Below are 19584 nucleotides of genomic sequence, written 5' to 3' on the forward strand. Positions count from 1 at the left end.
TCCTACCTCTCAGCCACAGAAAGTGCCATGTTTTTCAGCCGTTCTTTGTTAGACTGGGGCGCACTGATTTGTGGTATCACGGGACTCAATAATTTGTTCATCAATTCCAACACCTTATCCGGATTCTGGAAAAAGAACACCAATGAATTGTTAAGTCTACCGATTATTTCAATTTCTGTATACAAAACTTGTTATGCACAAGGTCCTTAAACAATATCAGCCACAGTCAAAGTATCTTGATATTTCGGGATAATAACAAAGAAGCTCTTTTTAATAATTCATGGTATTGTCGGGATATGGAACGATTCTTGCAATCCTAATCTTCCATACCTAGTGATTTGCAAATATACCTTAAAACTTGCACTGGAATTTCAAATAGTGAGAAAAAGCAATACGCAGAATATTCACGGAGCCAAGAGATTTAAAACTAAATGCACTTATGATTCTGGAACGCACCACATTTTTCATTAAATAAATTACAATTTTTTACAATTCAAAATGTATCCAAATAATTTCAATTGTACCATAATCTAAATGTAGTTTGGAACAAAATGGTACCACACATGTACAGGTTGGTATTTAATATTTTCCTGCTTACCTTGGCCAGATCGTAAAGCTTCACTGCATCTTCAAACAGGCCCTTATTTTCAGCTATTGATGCCACCTTATTGATTACAGCTCTCGTGTTTCCCCTAAACTTGTCAATTAAGCCAGGCTGGTCAGAAGAAGAGAAATGTTTCCGTCAAGTAAATAGTATTCTATATCTTGCATCACACTTACATAGCCTGTGCATCACACTTACTCACATAGCCTGTGCATCACACTTACATTACAGTGCAACGCGAGAGTGCCCTGTAGAATGTGCTTTGCTTTCTCACTCTCTCTAATCTTTGATAAACATGAACACGAGACACTACAAATGGCTATGACATCAGATAACATTCCAGCTACAGCTTTGAATATATGGGCTGCAGCACTAACTATGCATTCAAACACTCAGAAAATGTTAACCTTAATCATCCAACAGCACATAAATATTATTTTCTGTAAAGCTTGAAAGTATTCACAGTGAGACCATCTTTTACTCAGTACCATCATTACCTATAAAGAGCAAGGCTCAAAATGTACTTTTGGATCAATGGACCAATGCAGCAAAGTGCCATAAACGCCAGTGGAATCCCAAAATTGGGTCTCTGGTCTGTGTTGAATTTGCTGATCCCAGCCATTAATCTCAAATTTTCTCTAAGTATTGCAGCTATTTTTTTGTATGGGAGACCTGGGATATGATTACAGAAAGACATTCAGGATAACATAATCATATTTGAGATGATGGGGTTAGAGCGGGACAACATATAGAAATATCCACTGTGACCAGACGCGATGCTCATTGATGCGCAATAACCGGGCTCACTCAATAACCTGGACATGTAAATTGTTTGGAAATGAACCCTAATGTCTGCCTTTAGAGAACCAGTAAAGGGAAAAAAAGTCACTATCACAGAAAAGCAGAATCCAGACAGAAGCCTTAATTTTAGAAGTTTCTCACATCTGCAAGTTACACAATTGGTTGCAGCAAAATAATTTACTGGAGCATCGGCTTACACATCATTAAAAGGTAGCAGGATTTACACTTCAAATTAAATCTTTCAACGGCAGAAAATGTCTTTAGTGAAAGCAAATTCTAGGTCACCTTTCTACTGCCATCTTTCTCCAATCGTCCAAGTAGCATGTCAAACTGGAAATGAAAAGATCAGTTTAAAATTATAAAAATGTTATCTACCGCGTGACATATTTCTGCAGTTTATCTGTTGGTGTAATGCTTACCTCTCGACTTTCAATGACAAGCTCACTGACACATCTCATGAATATGTTTTCCCCTTGATTGTCAGTCTCATTTCTGTAAGGGACAAGTTAATTGTAATAAATCTCAATCTAAATGTGACGTGCAGAAAATGTTGTGCAGACTGGAAAGCCATTTCTAGCTGCTCGCTCCTCATCCTTAGCAGCTTTGAAATTAGTTTGTCTGAAATGGTTTCATTGATAATGGAATGCAGCTGGTTGAACTCCATCACCCTGCTTCTACAACTGAGTGAACATCGTTCATTTGCATCACTCTGGAGATGCTGCTTAATAATTCAGTCACTAGTCAAACCTTATAAAATATTTCCTTGAACCAGAACACGTTATTGTTATCAACAATGGCTTGCTATTAAAAAAGCCTTTCTCTTAATTTACTCCTCTAATCACATTACCACGTACATACATTTGGATTTCCATTAAGTTTTGAATTCACCTTTATTATTCTGATTTCTAATGACCTATCAGAATAAACGCTTGCTTGCACATGTTGTACCCTTAAAAATTGCGACAAAATTGTAAAATAAAATCTTTTGCGATTTGTGCATTTCATAATGTGATCCATTACAATATTCAGATACAATATTCTGAAGATTTAGAGGTCCCTGCATCTGAATTGACTCAGAATACAGAAGATATTTAGAATCTTACCGGAGGAAATAAAAATATTGAAGTGCTTCTCTGGGATCAGTGGGCTCAAATTTTCTAGTGTACAGCATGAGTAGACGGATGAAATTAAGACGTCGTACAGGACGGGGATCGGTGCTGTCGTGATTCACTGTCAGGGGTCATAAAACCATATTATTAACGCTCAAAAATAATAGCCACACAGAAACAGAGTCTATAAATTAAAATTACATTCCCTCTCATAAAAAAAGATAGCATGTTTGCTCAAACATTGTGAAGAGCAAATGCAAATCAGCCACAAAGCACCATTTACATCTGGATCTCGGGAAATCTAATTCTTCATAAGTCAATGCAGCAACCCTGTGAGATTATATGGGATATCTAAGTGAACCAACGTAATAACAAAGAATTAAGATGATGTCCCAATAACTAGTAACAAACTTATGGTCTGAAACTGGAGTCAAAGGCAGGCTATTCAATAGATTACAGTAACAAGGATTTCTTAAAGCACCTGAGGAACGATAAAATGAGGTGATAATCAATCTACCCAATATTAGCACTGATAACCGTGGGAAATTCTGCCAACTATGTGATTTACTTACATAAAATCAGAAGTAAACATCTTGAACAAAGTACCAATAATGTGAAAAATATTCAAAAAGACTGGCAAGATTAATTATACATAGACTAAAACTAGTTCATTATTCTTAAGTTAATAAGTCATTTTCAAACCTAAACTGGCTTTTCCAAAGACCACACATTAAAACCAGACAAGTTTCATTTGTCAACATGAAATTATTTCAAATGGAACTTCATACAGAACCTTAAACTGGAACATTGTACTGCTGCCATATATGTTTATATTGAAACCATTTGAAAGAATGTTTACATTGAGAATGATGATTCGCAGTAAACTTTCCCCTGGTAATAAAGCAAGAGTAAAGTGAATTCATTCAATTATTTCTAAAGTAAGCAGTCGAGCTGCATAAACCAAACTACTTCGCTTTAATCCTCAATTTAAGATGAGACAAACAAGCATGGGTTCCTCAAAGTGAATCTAAAATCTCTTAAGTACGTCATATACAAAGAGTGGGGATAAATGGGTCCCTTTCGGAATGGCAGGCAGTGACCAGTGGGGTACCGCAAGGTTCGGTGCTGGGACCCCAGCTATTTACGATATACATTAATGACTTAGACGAAGGGATTAAAAGTACCATTAGCAAATTTGCAGATGATACTAAGCTGGGGGGTAGTGTGAATTGTGAGGAAGATGCAATAAGGCTGCAGGGTGACTTGGACAGGTTGTGTGAGTGGTCGGATACATGGCAGATGCAGTTTAATGTAGATAAATGTGAGGTTATTCACTTTGGAAGTAAGAATAGAAAGGCAGATTATTATCTGAATGGTGTCAAGTTAGGAGGAGGGGGAGTTCAACGAGATCTGGGTGTCCTAGTGCATCAGTCAATGAAAGGAAGCATGCAGGTACAGCAGGCAGTGAAGAAAGCCAATGGAATGTTGGCCTTCATAACAAGAGGAGTTGAGTATAGGAGCAAAGAGGTCCTTCTACAGTTGTACCGGGCCCTGGTGAGACCGCACCTGGAGTACTGTGTGCAGTTTTGGTCTCCAAATTTGAGGAAGGATATTCTTGCTATGGAGGGCGTGCAGCGTAGGTTCACTAGGTTAATTCCCGGAATGGCGGGACTGTCGCATGTTGAAAGGCTGGAGCGATTGGGCTTGTATACACTGGAATTTAGAAGGATGAGGGGGGATCTTATTGAAACATATAAGATAATTAGGGGATTGGACACATTAGATGCAGGAAACATGTTCCCAATGTTGGGGGAGTCCAGAACAAGGGGCCACAGTTTAAGAATAAGGGGTAGGCCATTTAGAACGGAGATGAGGAAGAACTTTTTCAGTCAGAGAGTGGTGAAGGTGTGGAATTCTCTGCCTCAGAAGGCAGTGGAGGCCAGTTCGTTGGATGCTTTCAAGAGAGAGCTGGATAGAGCTCTTAAGAATAGCGGAGTGAGGGGGTATGGGGAGAAGGCAGGAACGGGGTACTGATTGAGAGTGATCAGCCATGATCGCATTGAATGGCGGTGCTGGCTCGAAGGGCTGAATGGCCTACTCCTGCACCTATTGTCTATTGTCTATTGTTTGTGAGATGCTGCCTGACCTGCTGAGTTACTGAGATGCTGCCTGACCTGCTGAGAAGGCAGGAACGGGGTACTGATTGAGAGTGATCAGCCATGATCGCATTGAATGGCGGTGCTGGCTCGAAGGGCTGAATGGCCTACTCCTGCACCTATTGTCTATTGTCTATTGTCTACAAGTGTAGAGAATGTGTTTGCTTGTGACTGCTCCTAAAATCAAATAAATAAATGAATTTAATAACCAGGCTCACAAAGCACGAGTTGAGGTAAAGTCCTGCCTTCATCTCACGAACCCTGTCCATCATCGAATTATGCTATGTTGGCCAGACTTCACGAAGAAAACTTTGAATCCGTGTGGTACCATGATGCAAAAGTGACAGCGGCAATAGAACTGTATTCCTCCACAATCCATAATGTTCTGGCATGCCCTATCCTCACTTTATTATTATTATAATACTGGACCATCCCCAAACTGGTAAGGACCCTTGGTAGTATCACTCTATGACTGCAGAGCCTAAAGATAAAGTTCATAAAGTCACTGCATGTTAAGCAAAAAAGCTAGTCGTGTCATCCAACAACCAACAAGTGCGATTAACACGCCATAGTTTTACCACATCCTTTAGGAAATGCTAGTGGATAATCCAACAGCTAATAACAAGAGGGGGCTCCACGAACATCCACCTCCAATGTATTGAAAGTGTACCCTCAGCAACTATGACCCACTATGAATTCGTGTTGGGACAAACTTTGATTTTGCAGTATTATTGTCTGGTTACCTGGTATTACTTATTATTAATTTATTGTAAATTTATTGGGGTTTTATTATGTTAATCGGTCTAAAAAGCTGCAGCATGTAGAAATATCATTTGTTCCGTTACCAGTACATAAAACAATTAAACACTCTTGACTCTTGCCACTGATTGATCAGGCTGCACAGTGCCAAATCGATGTTCAAATAGATCTTGGTTTACTCAAGAGGTCCTTGCCAATACTGATGTCAGCCTTCAGCTAACTTGATTCATTCTACAGGATCTCAGGAAATGGCTGAGAACACGAGACACTACAAATGGTTATGGTATCAGATAACATTCCAGATGCAGGTTTGAAGATATAGGCTAATGTCTGCACCTAATTCCACGTGGTAATTCTACTTGGTAATGTCCGATGGTATTGCTCAATTTCCAATGTCATCTGCAGCCTCTCAGAAAATGTAGTTTCCAGTACTATGATGGTGATCTGATTGAATTCAGAGATGGCGATTAAACTTTGTACTTTGAGATGATGATTGTCTTACACTTATGGTTATGAAAGTTACATCACACTTATCAGCTCATGCAGGCCACAACTGACCAGAAACTTAACTGACCCACTTTAGCAACATGAGCAGGTCCATGGTTGGATATTTTTATCCAGTAACTCATAGTCTGACCCTCCAACATACTTTTGCCATCCATAAGTTAGTATAAGCAGTGAAATACACACTTGGATGAACAATGCTCCAAAATTCCAACATAGGGGTGACATGGTGGTGCAGCAGTAGCGTTGCTGCCTTACAGCACCAGAGACCCGGATTCAATTCTGAGCTCAGGTGCCGTCTCTACGGGGCTTGTACATTCTCCCGGTGACCGCATGGGTTTTCCCTGGGTGCTCCAATTTCCACCCACACACCACGAACGTACAGGTCTGTAGGTTAATTGGCTTTGGTAAAAATTGTTCCTGGCATTTAGGATAGTGCTAGTGTACGGAGATTGCTGGTCAGCTCAGACTCGGTGGACCGAAGGGCCTGTTTCGGCACTGTGTCTCTAAACCAAGTTAAACTAATTCAAGCTCAACCTTACAGAATTTGAGATCCAGGTTGACTGGAGCACAACTCGCACCCCAAACATTAAATCCTGTGATGCAGAGCATGCTTTCCACAAAATGTACAACAATTATACCAATTCCACTCAAGTAACACCCAACGCAGAGAAGGATGAAGGCAACGTTGACATGGGAAAACCAGTATACGCAGGTTCCTCTGCAAATCACATATCACACCGACTTGGAAATCATACATCACAGATCCTTCAACATCACTGTCCATATCCTGGATCTTACGACTGGACAGCACTATGCCCTCACTGCCCTCAACAATGCTCATTAAGGTTATACATCACTCCTTGGAGTCGTAATGCACACAAATGGCCCTTTGGCCCATCATGTCCATGCTGACCTTCTCATAGGCAAGTACGGATGAGCAATAAATGCAGGTCTTGTGAGGGTCATGAGATCAGATTACAAAAATATGCTCCTAAGATTTTGTGCTGATAAAGGTGACAGGCAAGGTAATCAATAAGTTTGAAATGGTTAAGATAAAATCTGTAGAATGGATGATAAGAAGTGAGTTTGACGAGGAATTTTAAAAAAAGGAACATAATGTTAATATTAGAACTGGATTATTCAGGAGTAAAATTTGGAAGGAATTTTATACCAAAAGGATAGTGAAATCTGGAATTCTTTCCCAAATTTGGTCCCAAATACTGACCAAGTTAGAGAAAGAACATTGTTGAATAGGGGAATCCAAGGCTACATTGCAAAGATGTGAAGTGGTGTTTATTTGTACCAATGTTTCTCTGTCATAAGCACAATTAACAAATGTGAGTTTTAAAGCAGTTTCACAGATAGAAATTTCCAAAGGTCACACAAGAACTGAAGAGTTGCAGACAAGATATACTAGGCCAATGACAAGCTTATGGGTTTCAATTATATGAAATATCTACGGAAACTGGGCTTCCCTTCACAGCCGAGAAATTTAATTGCAAATTCAACAGAAACTAGTATAAACTTTTCCCACAGGTAAAGGGTGGTAATCAAAGGTCATATTTAATACAATTGGTGGAGGGAAAAAAAATCAGGAGATGAAGGAAACTTTCCTTTACATCACATGTGATTACTAAATCTAGAACATGGTTCCCAAAAGGATGCCAAAAACTGTGTCAATAGTAATATTCAAAAGACTACGAGTAAAAGAGAGATAATGAAACTAGTTAGGAAGCTGTTTCTTAATATCCTATTGAAAATAAATTTACGAGCACCATTAATTGCAGAAGAAAATAAGTCACTGCCAGCATAGGAGTATGTTGAAATCTTAAACACAGTGTTGAACAACCAAATGAGGAAAGAAGATAGAAAAGCAACTTAGGACCTCATTTCAAACCAGCTGAAAGGAATTCAGTAAATCATTTCTAGTCATGTACTTACACAGTTGTGCACTTTGGGCAGATGATTTCAGAAGCAGATTTAGCTCATAAAGAACCAATGCCACGTGCATTGCGTGACAACGCAATCGGTCCATGCGGAAGAGGAAAGCAATGGCTGCTTCAAATTGGGCAGTAAGGAAAAGCACTTGGAAGTACAGGTAAGGATGTTGATTGGCTGCAAAGTGTGACTCACCTGAGGAGAGAGAAAAATAAAATACATGGTAATAATGAAGAACTTGATTCATTGTGACTCATTCTTTGTGGCTCATCAATTTACAAAACATTCAACACCAAGTTGCACAGAAGTTGAAGGGTGACATAATCAAAAAGCAAAAACAACTGTAGATTTTGGAAATCTGAAATAAACAAAGAAAATGTTAGGAATCTTGATCAAAGTGTATTTATGGACACTCAAATAGGCCCAATCCATGCATATCTTTTTGTTTTGGGCTATGTGGAACAGTCTTTACTTCAGTCCTACTTTAGTGCATTCCCTCAACTCTTTTTCCAGTACATTGGTGATTGCATTGGAGCAGCCTCCTTCATTCATGCAGAACTCAAGTTTCATTTATTTTGCTACCAACTTCCTCCCTGCTTTCACCTTCACTTGGCCAAACTCCGATTCTTCTTTTCCTGTCCTGGATCTCTCTGTCTCCCTCTCAGGAGATAGACTCGCTACTAACATCCCTTGCAAGCACACTGACTTCCACACAATCTTGATCACTGTTTATCCCACCCCAATTCCTTTAAGAACCCTATTTCATTCTCCTAGTTCCTCCTTTTCTGTCATATTTTCTCTCTGATTAGACTTTCTGTACAGGTGCCTCTGAAATGTACTCTGCCTTTCTAAACCATGGCTTCCCCTCTTAGAAGGACTGCTGGGCCCCTGGATGAATGCGAGGGAGATGTAATGACATTTGTCATACGTCCTACGGTTGTAGGGGAAAGTACCTGGGGAGGGGGTGGAATAGGATGAGTGAACCAACGAGTTGCAGAGGGAGCAGTCTCTGCGGAAGGCGGATGGAGATGGGAAGATGCTGGGTCCCTGGATGAATGCGGTGGTGGGGTCACATGGAAGGTGGCAGAAATGTCAAGGAATTATGTGTTGGGTGCAGAGTTTGGTGGGGTGAAAGGTAAGGACCAAGGGAACTCTATCTTTGGTTCTGTCTGGGGAAAGGGGTGCGGAGGCTGGTAGGGTAAAGGGCAAGGACCCGGGGAACCCTAACTTTGTTTTATCTGGGGTAACAAGATATTTACTTTATTTTATTGTGGCAATCCATCAAAGGGCCTCCAAATGAACTCAATGACGGGCACTCTGAGTGTATTAACAGCATTGATGTAGGGAGGAATCTTGGGGTCCAAGTCCGTAGGTCTTTGAAAGTGGCAACATGAGTGGATAGAGTTGTAAAGGCATCTGGTAAGCACACCTTCATCAATCGGGGCATTGAGTATAAAGTTATGTTGCAGTTTTTTATAGGACTGTGGACCACATTTGAGATATTATGGGCAATTATGTTTGGCCTATTATAGGAAGAATGTGGAGGTCATGGACAGGATGCAGAATATGTTTACCAGAATGTTGTCTAGATTAGAGGGTATTAACTACAGAGAGATTGGACAAACTTGAATTGTTTTCAAGTTTGAGTTTTAAGCTGGAGATAGGTGTATATAAAATTGTGAGAAAGGCTCAGATAAAGTAGACAGTCAGAACTTTTTTCCCCAGTGTGGAAACGTCAAAGACTAGAAGACATAGTTTTAAAGTGAGAGGGGCAATGTTTAAAGGAGATGGAGTTAAAGCAAATTGTTTTTTTACATAGAATGGTGAGTGCCTGGAACTCACTGCCAGGGGTGGTAGTGAAGGCAAACGTGATAGTGGCATTTAAGAGGCTTGAATACGCACATGGATATGCTGGGAATTGGAGGATAGAGATCACATGCAGGCAGAGCAGATCAACTTGGCATCGTGTTTAGTTGGGACATTTTGGGCCAAAGGGACTGTTCCTGTGCTGTATCAGAACACCAAAAAATGAAACAGATTAACAAAGTATGGCTGTGACATACTGGCAGAAGGGCAGGCCTATCACAAAACTTACCGTACTCCTCCAACAGTTGGCTCTGCAATTGAGGAAGGGTTTGCTTGTCCTGAGGTGAACTGTTGCCGTCATCATCAAAACACACTTGGTTCAGCTGAAGACAGAACAATGACACATTTAGAAGACCATACATTGTTGCAGTAGAAAATGCTGTTTCATACATCAGACAACTTGTTAGATTAGAGTAACATCTTGTGCACAATGGTCCAAAAATGTGCATCAATGTCAAAGCTATAAAGGCGTCCCTGGTGCTAGTCTTAAATTGCTATTTCATTCTTATGGTTCATTCTTGAAGGCTGTGTTAAATGCCTTATGTTAAATTACCTAGTTTCTGATCACACGATTATGACTGCCCAGGTTCACAGAGTTGGCAGATCCATGTAAACAGCACAAAAACAGTCTTTCTTGTGTCTGTACAAAAACAGCCTTTACCTCTGTATGCCGGAAATAGCTTAAAGGCACCGTGTATTTTAACACATTGTAATATCTGTTGTTTTCAAAATTCATCTTTTACTGAAAGCATTGGGCTTTAATGATTCTTTTATTTTAACTTTCCCTTTATAGGAGGGATGGTAATTCTTGCCTTTTCAACCATTCAACAAGTGTGTCTAAAACAGTTTAAAAAAAACTCTGTAAAGATAAACCAGCAGTCCAAAGCTGGTAGTTTTCATAATAAAGAATTACTTGCTTGGCCTATTGAATGATAATTGATGTAACACTATTGTATGTTGCTGTATGGTGCAATACATTAATTTAACTTGTCACTGGAATTTTTTTTTAAAAAGCTGTTTAACTACAATGGGGACTTACAAAAATTTGCATTTGAATTCCGATTAACTAGTACTTCAAGCAAGCTATTATAAAAATGACAATAGTATATATCCAAAGATTTTTAACTGTCAATTAGCCATGGATCACGTTTAAAGACCTTGAGAAAGAATTCAATACTCAGATGGGAAACGTGAGATTTCTAACACCCCTTTAGCCATGCAAGTAAGGTGGGGAAATAATTAAATGAACACATACTTTTAACCAGAGATAGTCATCTGTCTTATCAGCAATTTCACTGTGGTTGTCAGTTACATCACATCGACCAATGAGGCAATAAACCGCTCTCTTATAAGGGTCTGTGCTGTTGCGTAATGCTCGGCGGTAATGTAGGCGAAGTTTGTTCTCTGTAGTAGGAGGTAGCCTAGGGAAAAGCCAAAAGGCAAAGTAATCACTATGAGGATTGAAGGAGAATAAACACACTGAAATGTTAACCTCATCAATTCTATTCAAAAATACACAAAAACATTTTAACTGAGCTCCACTGTATTTTCACACCTTTCAATCAGTTGCAGTTACACAAAATATATCACTCCAAGCCAATACTGGTCTATACTGGATCATTCTGGCTTTTGCCTATAGCTTCATCAGGAGCACATGCAAGGAATTGTTTTAATATTAAACTTTGCAAATTTCCTCCTATTTTGAACAAATAATATTTTTAAAGGTTTGACAAGCTTCTTCAATCTCTTAAAAATTGAGATTTGCAGTTACGTAGGACATGATCACATACTCATAACATCTCAACCAGTGGAGTGTTTTCATTTTGAGGATAAATATAGTTTTTCAATACATACTTAAAACATACTTTAGACCAGCTCTTCCTTCTCATTCTGCAAAAATCATGACTCGTCTCATACCTTAATAACACTTAAAGAATTTAAAATTTAACATATCATTCACCTCCTATCATCCCCTTGAACATACTCCATGAACCAATTGTGAAATTCTCCCAACTGGTGTTGAGCACGATTCACCACCTGCATTGCTGCCATTAAATCTCCACAACGCAAGCAATAGTAGATGAGAGCCCAGACTGGCTGGCCTTCAATCTCACCATCCTGGAAAATCAAAAATAATTTTGAAAAAACATTACTGTTTTGAACTGTACTCACCACAATCTTGTATAGGAAAAAACTGCAGATGCTGGCTTAAATCGAAAATAGACACAAAATGCTGGAGTAACTCAGCGGGACAGGCAGCATCTCTGAAGAGAAGGAATGGGTGGTTGGGCGGCACGGTAGCGCAGCGGTAGAGTTGCTGCTTTACAGCGAATGCAGCGCCGGAGACTCAGGTTTGATCCTGACTACGGGTGCTGCACTGTAAGGAGTTTGTACGTTCTCCCCGTGACCTGCGTGGGTTTTCTCCGAGATCTTCGGTTTCCTCCCACACTCCAAAGACGTACAGGTATGTAGGTTAATTGGCTGGGTAAATGTAAAAATTGTCCCTAGTGGGTGTAGGATAGTGTTAATGTACGGGGATCGCTGGGCGGCACGGACTTGGTGGGCCGAAAAGGCCTGTTTCCGGCTGTATATATATATATGATGATATGATATTTCGGGTCGAGACCCTTCTTCAGGTCTGAAGAAGAGTCTCAACCCGAAACGTCACCCATCCCTTCTCTCCGGAGATGTTGCCTGTCCCACTGAGTTCCTCCAGCATTTTGTGTCCACCTTCACTACAATCTTTGTTCATGTTAATCATATAGTTAAGATGGTTTTTATTAAATCCTTTATGGCACTGCCAATCTTCGGGATATTATGTTCATTTGAAAATTTAGCTAATTCATTCCAATTAATATTGGTTAGCAATAGGGGCTTATTCCCATGACAGATTATTATATTACCAGTTACACGCCACACATGAAGTAATGTGAAACAGCTTGGCAGCTCTTATACCCACTGGACATCCAGATGATTCAAACATGAATAAGCACAAAAAATATTGTTTGAAGATGTCTACACAATTGTTACCCAATTTAGGTGCTTTCAAGCGTACATGCCTTCTGCTCGACAGGAGAGGGGAGAAGAGGGAAAGTGTCGGCAGCGTAAAGTGTAGATAGAGTCGATTGGGTGGGGGAAAACTGGTTTGCGCGATGGACTCAGCTACATTCACAACTCTCTTGTGGGCAGAGCTGTTGCCAAACCAAGCTGTGATGCTATATTAAACTAGAAGTCCATTAATCTACTAGTTCATATTAATCTAGAAGTGGAAATGACAATCACACTCAAATGATTCATGGCACTTCCACCAGTAATTGCACTTTTCAGGCACTACTTCTTCCCAACAATCAACATCAGGCCAATAAAACACTATGAACTCCAACTGAAATATGAACTACGAACTACGAACTATCTTAGTTGCACCAGGGACTTTGGGCTTTGTAAAACACTCTTCACCCTGGAGCTTCAAAATGCTTACAATTGGAACTTAAGAAAGGGGCAATCATTTCAAGGACCCTTTATCTCCGAGTTTTGTTCCTGTTTAAGACCAACCAAAGTGTTAGCAGTATGAAAAAGTGGGAGCCATGGTAGAATTTGAAAAGCCAAGTTTGTTTTCATTTATTTTAGTATTGAACAAAAGCTAGAAATACTTTCCAATATTCTAAGTGTAAATTAATACCTGAAGTCCTTGCAAAGGTGCTGACAGCTTAATATTCAGAAAGCTACGGACCAGTTGATAAGTCCCAGGTATACCACCGAGTTGAGCCTGCTGTAGGTTTCCATAGACTGTCGCCATTACATAATTTTTGTAACTTTGAATGAGAAATCGGGAAAAAGTCACACAATGACTGTAAACTTATGTAACTTAAGCTGCATCTCTTACACATAACCTCAAACAAACATTAATTAAATCCAGTTTCCTGAGTAAATAACCATGACAATTCATGTCCATACATTCTAGGAGCAGAATTAGGCCATTTGGCCCATCAAGTCTACTCCACCATTCAATCATTGCTGATCTATCTTGCCCTCTGAACTCCATTCTTTCGCCCCATAACCCCTGTCACCTGTAGTAATCAACCAGTTCTGAAGGCCATCAACATTATTTTGGATTGTTCAGTTCTTAAGATGCCAAGCAAGTATCAACTTGATACCAATCATTCTTCAATAAGGCCCCCTCTCACCTCTGCTCCAAGAAGCACAAGGCTTGTTTCACAAATGCCATCTGCATCTCCAAACTGGTACGGCTCTTCAGTGTCTCTGTGCCAAGCACCAGCGGGACATCAGTCATCTGTTTCACCATCGCCCACAATTCAGAGACATTCTACAAGAAATAAACAACCAATAAGTAAATTCAGTTACATTGCAAATAATGCCCTTGAAAAATGATGGCTACTTCCCTCCCTGGAATTCTTTCATAAAAATAGCAGTACCATGCACTGAATTACACAGACCCGAAATGAAGCTTATTTTCTTCCAAATCCAAGTCTGTGCAATATTGTGCTATTGCATTCACAATTGAATCAACAAGCAGACAAAAGTGTCTCTTCCTTTTCACCCTAATTTTTACAAATGATTGTTTAAAATCACTTTTACCTCATTTCCACCACATTAGACATTATTTATCAGCCATAGGTTTTTATTCCATTAAGGGAGATTAGAAACTATCTTCCAATGAACTACGAATAGCAGCTGGAGAAGGGATCGTGCTCATTGCCAATTGGCACATTTAAACAAAACTAAACAACCCAGATGATACGCAATGCCAATTGGATGCCTATCCATTAACAACCAAAATACAAACAAACACTTCAATTACCAATTCAGCAATGCAAAGATATAGTTTAACTTGAAAACTATAACTGTCGGCTAAATAAAAATCTGTCAATGATTCACAATTTTAATAAATGGGATGATTGGTGGTAAATTGACACACTGACAACTCATTCTAAGTTTCAGTTCTCAGGCTGGTACACAGGGAAAGCAGGGGGCCCACTACAAAAGTGAAGTTGAACCCTATGCATACAAATTTACACTAAATGCAACGCAGTGCAATTAAAATATGCATTTCTTTAGCATTATAAAGATTTTTTTGTCTTATCAAGGGAACACTGATCGTTTTCTATCAAAGCTTACAGAATTATTGTACATCACCACAAAATGGTCTTGGAAAAACTATACTTTGGTTATTGGCATTCAAGTGAACATATTTGATTATGCAATGCAAAAAGCACAATTTAATATCAACAGTTTCTACAATGTTTGATAAAGCCTAACATAAATGAGGAGAATAGTTACGATTTTCATGTCTTTGTACCTTGTCATCCAAAGACTCAGCTACAGTACTGCAAAGATCTCCTAGGTTTGGTTGAAGTTGCTCATTCACGACCTTTTCATTATAAATATAAATCTGTAATAAGCAAAAAAGATTATATCAAACATCAGACTTAAGGGTTAAGAGCTTCATATGGAAATAATGCATGCTTGTAGCGTGCAATAGAATTCAGAAATGTAGATCAATAATATAGGAGCAAACACACAATAATTAATTGCCTTAGCATTAAAATAATATACTGAATGAACACACTATTTCTATTAAAACCGAGATGCTTGAATGTAAGAGGTATACACCATCCCACTCATAATTATTCATTAATTTATTTCATTCTTTTGACCATCTTCTCTTTGATGCCGATTTTTGCTTAGTCATACCTGAGGCCTCTTGCTCATCAAAAATGAAACTGTAAAATATACTTTTGTTGAAGATTTTGTACATATTTTGAAGATTGTAAGGCCTGTGAAAATGACTGAATGAACTGCAGTATTACCTTCCAACAAAGGAATGGCCTTACAATCATCATAAAACCAGGCTTGGCAGGTGGACATTTATTTTTTGGTACTTTTCTATTTTCATCAATTTAAATGTTCAAAATTGCACATTGTTAAAAGGAAACCATAAAACAATTTAACAGTTATCCAACTTTATATAATTATTTGTTAAATGATCAAACATAGAACAATCCAGCACAAGAACAGTACCTTTGGCTCATAATGTCTGTGTCGAACATGATGCCAAGACCAACACTTATCTGTTTGCACATATTCCCCCCATATTCATACACCTGTCCGAACGTCTCTTAAATGCCACTATCATATCTGCCTTAACCACCACCCCTGGCAGCGTGTTCCAGGCATTCATCATCCTCTGTGTAAAAAAATTGTCTTGCAAGTATCCTTTAAATTTTCCCCCTCTCACATTAAAGCTATTGACCTCTAGTATAAGTTTTTTCCATTGTGAGGAAATGGTTCTAGGCTTTTCATAATACTCCATCTGCCTTTTCTCCATCCATTTCCGTAGCTGACCATATCCTGCTGTATTCTTTGACAACTTTCCTCACAGTCCATGCCCCCAGCAAACTTGGTGTCATCGGGAAATTTTCTGACCAACCTGCCTTTGTTTACATCCATTCACAAAATGCTGGAGTAACTCAGCAGGTCAGGCAGCATCTCAGGAGAGAAGGAATGGGTGACGTTTCGGGTCGAGACCCTTCTTCAGACTTCTTCAGACATCCAAGTCATTTATTTCTGTCACTCACATCAGAGGACACAGCACAGATCTCTGTAGATCTCCACAGATGACAGACCTCCAGCCTGAATATTATCCTTCCACCACAAGCTTCCGTCTTCTATCAGTAAGCCAGCTCTGAATCCATGCAAGCAAGTTACTGTTAATCTAGTGCATCTTAATGTTCTGGATTATCCGACCATTGGGAATTTTATCAAATGCCTTACCAAACTGCATATAGATGACATCTACCTCCCTAGTCTCATCGATCACCTTCGTCACCTCCTCAAAAAAACTCGATCAAGTTCGTAAGATGTGATCTGCCCTCTGCAGAGCCACGCTGACTATCGCTAATTAACCCATTCGTCTTCACATGGGTGTAAATCCTATCCCGTACAATTGTCTCCAGCAGCTTCCCTAACACTGATGTGATACTCACCGCCCGATAATTCCCTGTACTTCCTTCTAAACTAAAGAACCTCATTAGCTACTCTCCAGTCCTTTGGGACCTTGTCTATTCTCCACACTGATCTCACAGTCCACCAGGCCCTACTCTTTGGTGAAAACAGGTGCACAGTACTCATTTATAAAAGTTAATACACATAAATCAATAAAACTATACCTGGCTTAATTCAGTGATAATTTGGCGAAATCTAACATTATTAAGATAGAAATTGAAAAATAAAATCCTTCAGGTGTTTTATAGCAGTATTTATATTAAAAATACCAATTATTAATGCTGTAAATACTTTCTCATTGATCTACAAGTGCGAGGTAAATTGCAATTTAAAAACAAATCTTGGCAAGCCCAACACACTTCCAATCTTGCAAAAAGCTAAAATCATCAGATAACGTGAAATTATGACAAAATCATCAGATCACCCTTGCACACCTGTCGAGCGTAAGCCACTTCAACATTGTCCATCGCACTGCGTCCTGGTGGTCCCATCAAACTAACAAAACTTGGCTGTTTTTAAAAGAAAGACCACACATCATTCAATGAAAAATATTTTACATTAAATGTAAATCTCTGCCAAATCAAAAGCATTTACCAATATAAAACACAGTATTACAAGGCAAAAGAAACTCATTCTTTCAACTTTTAACTATTTAATTGCCATGGTATTCTAATTAAGGGCCTGTCCCACTTAGGCGATTTTTTAGGCGACTGCCGGCGACTGTCAAAGTCGTAGCAGATCGGCGAAATTTTCTTTTACCTTACGACAATGACCACGACAATGCCGAGTCAGGTCGATACAAGTTACTTTTTTTGTGAAACTAGCACCTGGCTAAGAGATTACACCGTCTTCGGAAACATCGTGAAATTCCCAAGCTTATCAATGCTTCTCCGGCGTCCTAATTTTCGCTGAAATCAATGACAAGTCTGTAATTACGAGAGTTTTTAAATATAACGTCTTACCCTGGTTACTTGAAAACCAAGCTTCACGGTAACAAGGCATAAACTGTATTGACTTCCAGTTTACTAATAACAGTATTAAGAAATTTAATTTTAAACGTGGTTAAATGGATTTTTGTGCGAGTGTGGACATTCTATGAAAATGTACGGGAGATGCATATCTGGTTTCTGGGTTGCATATCTGGGTTGGGAGCCTACTTTAAAAGTAATCGCTGATGGCCATAAACATTGCAAAATTCCCTCGCTTACCTGACCGTCAAACTGTCGCCTCCAATCTACCTGTCAAATGTCCTGACGGTAAATAAATTGGTTAAACACAAGTATTTTATGTTCTCTTCAAATGACTTTACTTAATTTAATATTACGTGCTTCTAAATGCATGAGCGACGACAACCTAGCAAACCTGGGGACAGCATGCGACAGCGACCGCAATAAGCAACGATACCTGGCGACAAGCCAGCTGTCGGCGAGAAATTTCAATCTGGTTAATTTCTCAGCTACGATTCTTTGAAGACTCCTCACGATCATGCCCACGACACCCCGGCGAACTGTCGGCGACAGCCTAGTCGCCGGCAGTGGCCTTAAAATCGCATAAGTGGGACAGACCCTTTAAGAAACAAAGGACACAACACTACACTTTTGGTATTATATGCTGCCAGTGAGTGAGAAAGGTATGGAGGAGCAAACTTGTTGGGAAACTAAAGAGATGTGCAAAAGCCAGAGCAGTGATAATGGGAAACTTAACTATCCTAACAAACATAACGGGCAAAGGAGGGGAGAATTTTTGATGTACCCTCAAGAAAATATCCCCTACCAGTGTGTTTCTAGTCCAACAAGAAAGGATACAACGCTAAACTTGGTTCTGGTGAATGCGGCCGTTCAAGTGGAAAAATTATTAATGGAGATGTTTAGGGGACACTGATCATGGTATCAAGGTTTAGAATTGTATGGAAAATGATGTACACCATTCTGAGGCTTTAAAAAAAAGTCAGTTCGAAAATGGCAAATTTCAATGGAAAAGAAATATAATATTAGAATCAAAAGATTGTTCAATTGCAGTTTTCTGCCTGCTAATGAGAAGTGGTTAATGAAGAAATAATGTTACCCAGGTGTTATTAAATTGACTACAGTTATTCTTGATTTATGCAAATGATTTGGGCTTGAGTATGCAGAGCAAAATTTGAAAAGTTGCAGGCAACGCAAAACTGGAAAGTATGGTGAACTGCAGGAAGGATAGTAATAGATGGACACATACAGGACAATTGAACTTTAATGCAGAGAAACTGTAGTGTTAGATTACAGTAAAAAGAACAAGGAGAAGCAATGCATAATTCAAAGAGGGGTACAGGAAATGAAAGATTTAACATTATATGCGCACAAATTGATGAAAGCTGGTGGGCAAAGCTGAGAAATAAAAATCAATCTGAATCCTGGGCTGTATAAATAGAAGCTGACAGTACAGGAAACTCAGGATTAACACCATTTGAGTACAATTGGAATGCAGTGTTCATTTCTAGGCGTCACCATTTATGGAAGATATGTAGTTCTTCGAGGGTACCCAAGAGATTTACTGGAATGTTTTATGGATAAGAAACTTTACACATGGCTGGGTTGAAGAAGCTAAGGATATTCCTCCACAGCACAGACGTATTGGTCTAGCATAGAGAGAAACTATTCCCCTAGGCTAAGTGGTCAAAAACATCCAATCACCTGCATCCAACTACCCCCTAGGCTTTGTCCTGCCCCCACCTAGTTTCCAGCTTTCTTCCCCTCCTCCCCACCATAATCAGTCTGAAGAATGATCCCAACCCAAAATGTCAGCTATCCATGTTCTCCAGAGATGCTGCCTGACCTACTGAGTT

At 39.4% G+C, this 19584-nt stretch overlaps 1 protein-coding gene across 4 annotated transcripts in view; it reads right to left on the reverse strand.

Moving 5' to 3' along the window:
• Window positions 1–19584, reverse strand: part of nup93 (nucleoporin 93) — a 107148-nt gene that overhangs the window by 10963 nt on the left and 76601 nt on the right. For all 4 annotated transcript variants that reach the window (XM_078400475.1, XM_078400477.1, XM_078400476.1 and 1 more), the window contains 13 exons: window positions 17198–17272; window positions 15058–15150; window positions 13925–14064; window positions 13420–13552; window positions 11701–11858; window positions 10996–11161; window positions 9970–10063; window positions 7878–8069; window positions 2509–2635; window positions 1825–1897; window positions 1691–1735; window positions 599–715; window positions 7–125 (listed from right to left, as the gene is read on the reverse strand). In XM_078400475.1, coding sequence (XP_078256601.1) covers window positions 7–125; window positions 599–715; window positions 1691–1735; window positions 1825–1897; window positions 2509–2635; window positions 7878–8069; window positions 9970–10063; window positions 10996–11161; window positions 11701–11858; window positions 13420–13552; window positions 13925–14064; window positions 15058–15150; window positions 17198–17272 — 1532 coding nt within the window. The remainder of the gene's footprint in view (window positions 1–6; window positions 126–598; window positions 716–1690; window positions 1736–1824; window positions 1898–2508; window positions 2636–7877; window positions 8070–9969; window positions 10064–10995; window positions 11162–11700; window positions 11859–13419; window positions 13553–13924; window positions 14065–15057; window positions 15151–17197; window positions 17273–19584) is intronic.

The sequence above is a fragment of the Rhinoraja longicauda genome, chromosome 6, assembly GCF_053455715.1.
Source record: "Rhinoraja longicauda isolate Sanriku21f chromosome 6, sRhiLon1.1, whole genome shotgun sequence".
Lineage (NCBI taxonomy): Eukaryota > Metazoa > Chordata > Chondrichthyes > Rajiformes > Arhynchobatidae > Rhinoraja > Rhinoraja longicauda.